Below are 7,435 nucleotides of genomic sequence, written 5' to 3'. Positions count from 1 at the left end.
AAAAGTTGTGAACTTGTCGAATTATAAATATTCTTTTCTACTCTAGGCACAAGGCCCGAAATTTTGGGAGAGGTGGGGGGGGGCAGTCGACTAGATCGACCATAGTACGCAACTTAATTTATCGACTCCGAAAGGATGAAAGGCAAAGTCGACTTAGGCAGAATTTGAACTCAGAACGCAATAACAGACGAAATACCGCTAAGCATTTTGCCCGGCGTGCTAATGTTTCTGCCAGCTCGCCGCCTTTCCTGCACACCTCTAGCAAAATTACGAGTCAACGATTCAAGGGAAGTAACTCTGTTCATCATTTAAAATTGGCATTAAAAATGTTCTTAAACAAATTCCATTACTGTTGTGTCTGGAAAGAGTCATTTTCTTTTTGTGCCTTATAATTTAACACACTCACCGGTAAAATTACCACTTATTCCTTATTTTTATTTTCTTAAATTTTTCGTTGCATCTTGCAACCTTTTCAATAGTCTTGACTCTGTCCGTTATTTACACTGCGTTCCTTTTTGTTTGTGCGCATGTGTGTGGGTCAGTGTGTGTGTGTGTGTGTGTGTGCCTATGCATGCATGCATGTACGTATGTATGTGTGTATGTATGTATGTATGTGTATGTATGTATGTATGTATGTGTGTGTATGCATATGTATATGTGTATTATGTGTGTGAGCGTGTGTTTGTATATGTATACACCACTGTCTCCTTGTGTTTGCATGTCTGTGCATGTGTGTGTGAGTGTTTTGCAACTATGTACTATGTTTGTATGTATGGATGTGCATCTCCATATGTGTGGACACATGTCTCCTTATGTGTCCTTGTGTGAAATTAAGTGTGTGTGTATATTTGGTCATGTGTTTTAGTCTCCATTTGCGTATGTGTGCTTGTCTGTTCATATAACCTATGTAACTATCCGTCTGTATGTTGATCTGTTTATTTTCATATCCATATGCTTACATACATGTGCATATACACATACATACATCTATCTACATAATAGCCCACTAACTAATTCTACTCTACCTGTGTAAACTGTGGATATGAAGGTATTATATCTACTATGTATATTTCCTATTTAGTATTGGGGAAGTTTCATTTATAAGGACGTACTCCTGTATTTGTCTGAGTATTGGGTCTTTTGAGCGCTTGGATAAGATGCGGATGTCAAGTTGACCCAAGTTGCCTCCATGGTGGTCTTTGGCATGTTCGTAGAGTATGGTGGACTGTTTTTTTTGTCGTCAAATTGTCTCAGATGTTCATTTAGTCGTTCTGCAATGCTCCTAGATGTCTCCCTATGTACGCCATGTTCATGTCTTTACAAACACCTTCTATGCATCTTATGCTGTAAACTACATTTCGAGTTCTACAGTTAATGCCAGAGCTAATCCTACATACCATGTAGTTATCATTGGTGCATATGGTATTCTCAAAGGGGTACATCTTACATAGTTGTGATCTGACAGACTTCCCTGGCTTTTCAACAATTTAAATGTTGAGTTTAGTCTCATTCAGAGCTTTTCTGAATCTATGGGCTAGTTCTCCATGGGTTGTAGCCTCTACAAACATCACTTCTTGATATTTGTCAGTTTTATATCATGTGTTCGCCCTGTTTGCTTTGTCACAAGTACTTTGTATCCTATTCCATTCTTTGTTTCTATATCTAGGGCAGGTACCACTGGTATCATTACATATAATGTTGTCTAATTTCTTTCTAACCCCACCCCCCTGTATACTTAAACCCTATCTTTCTGATCATGTCCAAAGAACTGCATGCTGTGCATGAAGTTCTGTACATGCTTTTTCGTTTCATAGGGTTCGCATAGTGGGGACACATTGTTCATTATTCTAAGTCTGCTATCAGTATACATACATATGCATGCACACACACACATATATATATATATACACACATACATACATGCATACATGCATGCATGGGTACACACACACGCACACGCACTGACCTACTAACACATGCGCACAAACAAACAAACAAAAAGGAACGCAGTGTAAATAACGGACAGAGTCAAGACTATTGAAAAGGTTGCAAGATGCAACGAAAATTTTAGGAAAATAAAAATAAGGAATAAGTGGAAATTTTACTAGTGAGTGTGTTAAATTATAAGGCACAAAAAGAAAATGACTCTCTCCAGACACAACAGAATATGCTTCAACACTCAAACTGACATAAAGAATCTTGCAAATCAAATCCAAAAACGAAAAATTCCAATATTATTCTGAAACTAATAATAATTCTTTGCAAAACTGGCTGTGTTAACTAGTCAAATAAAAAGTACTTATATTATTTGATGCAATACAATTGTAGTTTTTCTGGTAGTTTAACATTGTCAGCAAATGTTTTCCGTTTTGATATGATCACTCTCTCTGGATCCCTAATATAATACAAAGAAAAGGAAGAGCCTATTATGTCTCTTGAGAGAACATTATTCATTAATTTACCAAACTTTGAACTTATTCTACTGCTGGTAAAATATTGCACAGGAAAGGACTTTACAAAGGAATAATTTTAGTGGTATAATTGCCAACTTTCTTTGTAAAATGGAATATCAGGCAAGACAAATTACCTCATAGAAATCCAAATATATAACACGAGCCCTTGAAACATTAGTTATAGAATTTAACATATCATTTACTCCAGTGGTTCTCAAAGTGGGTGGTATTGCCCCGCTGGGGGTAATGGAAATTTCCAAGGGAGCATTAAAGAAAAGTGGGGTAATAATGGGGTAGAGATTCATGTAAAAAGTGGGACGATAATGGGGTAGCAATTCATGAAAAACAACAGAATAGTGGGTTCATTAGGTTGAGTTTTATTTGTTAAATACAGTTGCTTTGAATTTGTTTCAGAAAGAGGTCTATGTTTGTGATGGTTAGTTGGGGTGGAGGCAGTAGCAATGTGACCTGGGTGTCAAGGGGATGGCAACCCAAAAATGTTTGGGAACCACTGATCTACACAACCACATACATTTTTATTAAAGGTGTGAGAGGGTGAGAAGTAGATAAAAATCTATATGACATCTCAATAAAATTAACTATCATTATAGCTCAGACTTTATAATAAAAATTTTAGCAATGCTCTAATGCAAAAAATTATTACTATTATTAAGGCGGTGAGCTGGCAGAATGGTTAACATGCCAGGTGAAATGCTTAATAGTATTTCACTCGTCACTACATTCTAAGTTCAAATTCTGCCAAGGTCAACTTTGCCTTTCATCCTTTTGGGGTCAATAAATTAAGTACCAGTAAAACACTGAGGTCAATGTAATCAACATATCCCCTGCCCCAAAATGGCTGCCCTTATGGAAAAATTTGAAACCATCATTATTATTATTATTATTATTATTATTATTATATAATAATAATAATAATAATAATAATAATAAAGGTGGCAAGCTGGCAGAATTGTTAGCATGCTGGATGAAATGCTTCGTTCTGAGTTCAAATTTCATTGAGGTTGGCGTTGCCTTTCATCCTTTTGAAGTTGATAAATAAAGTACCCCCTTCCCCCAAAATGTCAGGCCTTGTGTCTATAGTAGGAAAGATTATTATTAGTATTATTATTAAGGCAGCAAGATGGCAGAATCGTTAGCATGCCAAGCGAAGTTCTGAGTTCAAATTCCACTGAAGTCAACTTTGTTTTTCATCTTTTCAAGGTCAATTAAATAAGTACTAGTTACGCACTGGAGTCAATGTAATCGACTTATCGCCTCCCCCAAAATTTAAGGTCTTGTGCCTATGGTAGAAAGGTTAATTATTAAGGGAGCAAGCTAGCAGAATCAAGACAAAATGCTTAGCAATATTTCTTTCAACTTTTTGTTCCGAACTCAAATGCTGCCATGGTCAACTTCATTATCATTCTTTTGGGGTCAATAATAAGTATCAGTTAATTAGTAAGCAATGTAATTGAGTAGTACTTTCATCCAAAATTTCATACCTTGAGCCTATAGTAAAAAGAATCGTTGTTGTTGTTGAGTGAGAGAGGAGTGCATGCCATAAAAATCACACTGGAGTACAAACATACAAAGCCTAATATACCAAGTATGACTACCTATCTTATAAGAGTACACCAAGAACTTGGCTCACAATCATATACGAGATCACATGGTGATCTCATATCAAGATAAACAGTGTGTGACCTTGCAGGTGGGACTGAGTTAGAATTTTCTTCAGGTCAAGTGGCCTATCCCACTCAAAAGGTCCTTGAATAAGGGTTGTTTAATGATGAACAAAACACCTGCTTCCAGAGATGATTATTCAAACCCCAAAGAATTCCTTTCAACACATGGCTCTGATGCTTTCCCACTACTAGTCAGAGATGCACATATTATCAACCACAAAGGAACATATTCAGCTGGTTATGGTTAAGGAACTGACAAGCAAATCTGTGGTATTGAGCAGAATATTTATTGTAGCCCATCTTTCATTATATCATAAAAACAAACGTTAATGATACTTCCATTTCTTTGATCAATAAACTAACTATTCAGTGAATTATGTTGAAAGTCACAGAGTGTATCACAAGCACTGTCTTTAAGTAGAAACTGTGTAGGACAAGCAGATTCTACTTGCAGGATTCCATGTCAATTTTCTTTTCCCAGTTCCACTCACAAAGCCTAAGTTAACTTGAAAGTCATTTGTTTAAGGTGATGTGGGATTGAAATATTGAACCGGGGATCTTACGTTTATTATGTTAAGCAAGTACTCATGCCTGCACTTATACATACATACATACATACATACATACATACATACATACATACATACATACATACATACATACATACCGTTTAAGCCATGCTTTTTCCTATACATAGAAACACACACAAACATACTCATATATATTCATACATATTTGCACACATTACATACAGACATATATCACAAAGTGCATACACACACAAGCATGTCATATCACAAAGTGTATGCACACACAAACATATTGTATAACAAAGTGCATACACAAATGTACACACATATTAAATTTCAATTACAAAACTAAAATAATTCTTCACATAATGCATTTGTAAGTATAGTCACTGGGCTCTTGGATCAGAAAATAAATGCAGTAATCCTGACACTGCAAATGATTTTGTCAGTATATTTATTTGTTATTAAACTACTTACTTCCAGATACTGTATACTTGCAAACTCATGTTTGAGTTCAAAAGGAGATGAATTCACTTTTTTTTTTGCATCACTCAACCATCCAATGTATTGAGTAGTTCCAAACTGTAAAGAATTTGCACTGAGTTCTTTAAACAAAAGAGAAAAGATAGAAATATAAAAAGAATAAGGAATAAATATGAAAAGAGTTTTAAAAACAAAAGAAAATAAAGAAATGGTAAAATAAGAGGGTAAGCAATACAAGTGAATGTAAAATAGAAATTGAAAAACAGAACATCGAAAGATTTCTTCTAAAAACAAAATTTTTGCTGGTATTTGATCTTACTCTGAGAATCACCTTTGCCAGGCTAATTTGGCAGCCAACTGATAGAAATGTCTACTATTCAATCTCCTGATTAATAATCAAATTGCCTTTCTGTACAATGAAGACAGCAAAAATACGATTTGTGTGCAGGATAGGCAGTCTATATACAAAAGTGCAAATCTAATTAACAAACACTCTGAACTTACTATAAGATGAAAGCATCATTATATGGAAACTTTCTGAAAGTATTGTTTAACCAGTATGAAATTGTGAACATAAAGCCTAAGAACTATTACTTTGTATGATCCTATTGATTGAATGTATAGGACCACTTAATTTCATGTGTTATTGGATAATTCCCTGGTGTAGTTCCTATACATTCAATCAGCAGGATCATACAAGACTGAGATAGAGCATGACAAAAGGATCTGGTGTGCAAGATTTTCATGAATGTACATTGGAATTCCACCATAACTCCTGTCTTTTCTGTTGCTTTCAATACAAGATATTTTGGTATGTGTATCTCTGCATCTGCAGTGTCATGTTTTAGGTGCATTTCAGTGAGTGCCCTTCATAAGGCTTGATTGCGCATGCATGCATGTGTAGTGTGTGTAAGTTATCTAAAAGTCCATAAGTCAGAAAAAAATGCACTTGTATCATCATCATCGTTTAATGTCCGTTTTCCATGCGAGCATAAGTTGGATGGTTCAACCAGGGTCTGGGAAGCCAGGAGGCTGCACCAGGCTCCAGTCTGATCTGGCAGTGTTTCTACTGCTGGATGCCCTTCCTAACACCAACCACTCCGTGAGTGTAGTGGGTGCTTTTTATGTGCCACTGGCACAGGTGCTAGGGGACGCTGGCAGCGGCCACGATCGGTTGGTGCAAAGTGGGTATATTATCCGAAGTATACAGTATTATATATCCAACATGGCTGATCTTACCAATCGGTTTTGCACTAGGAGTCCACTCTATTTTACCCTTAGCATGAAACAGCTGGGTAAGATCAGCTGTGATGTATATATAATGCTATACACTTCAGATAACATATAAATAGATGGACAGATAGAGATAGTTTCAGCATGACAAAAGGATCTGGGGTGTGAGATCTTCATGGATGTACATTGCAATTCCACCATGACTCCTGTCTTTTTTTGTCACTTTCAATACAACATACTCTGGTATGTGTATTTCTGCATTTGCGATGTTAGGTTTTAGGTGAATTTTGATGCGAGCTCAGTATAAGGCTTGATTGCATATATAGATGTGTGTGTGTGTGTGTGTGTGTGTGTAGCATGCACAAATCATCTAAAAGTCCATAAGTCAGGAAAAAGATGCACTCGTATATCTGTCAATAGAGTTGTGCGGTATTATATATCAATCAAAGTGTATGGTATTATATATCCATCATGGCTGATCTTACCAATTGGTTTTGCACTAGGAGTACAACACTCCATTGTACCCTGAGCACAAAACCGATTGGTAAGATCAGCCATGATGTATATATAATACTGTAAACTTCAAATAATATATAGATATATACCAGTGTGCTTACACAACAGAGTGTAAGTGCCCTGATTGAAAAATTGAACATAAGGAGCATCAAATCTGGTGTGCAAGAAAGACAACCGCACTGGTATGGTCATGTGTTATGTATGGATGAGGACAGCTGTGTGAGAAAGTACCACTCCCTAACTGTGGACAGAACATGTGGAAGAGCTAGACACAGGAAGACATGGGATGAGATGGTGAAACATGACCTTCAAACACTGGGCCTCACAGAGGCAATGACAGGAGACCAAGACCTTTGGAGATATGCTATGATTGAGAAGACCTGGCAACTAAAGTGAGGTCATAACCATGTCCAATGCCAGAGTTGAATGTCTGGCCCATTTAAGAGTACCCTTGATGCATTGGGTGATATGATATGCTTGAGAAGACCTGTTGAGTAAAGTAAAACCAAAATCGCACCTGACTCCCATTCCAGTG

At 36.5% G+C, this 7,435-nt stretch overlaps 1 protein-coding gene across 2 annotated transcripts in view; it reads right to left on the bottom strand.

Moving 5' to 3' along the window:
- The window catches only part of LOC115232631 (probable ATP-dependent RNA helicase DHX58), a 146,381-nt gene that overhangs the window by 27,966 nt on the left and 110,980 nt on the right, over positions 1-7,435 (bottom strand). For both annotated transcript variants that reach the window (XM_029802626.2, XM_036514355.1), the window contains one exon: positions 5,146-5,273. In XM_029802626.2, coding sequence (XP_029658486.1) covers positions 5,146-5,273 — 128 coding nt within the window. The remainder of the gene's footprint in view (positions 1-5,145; positions 5,274-7,435) is intronic.

Source organism: Octopus sinensis, linkage group LG2 (genome assembly GCF_006345805.1).
Source record: "Octopus sinensis linkage group LG2, ASM634580v1, whole genome shotgun sequence".
In the NCBI taxonomy this organism is placed as follows: domain Eukaryota; kingdom Metazoa; phylum Mollusca; class Cephalopoda; order Octopoda; family Octopodidae; genus Octopus; species Octopus sinensis.
This window is presented reverse-complemented; position numbering and strand designations above follow the sequence as displayed.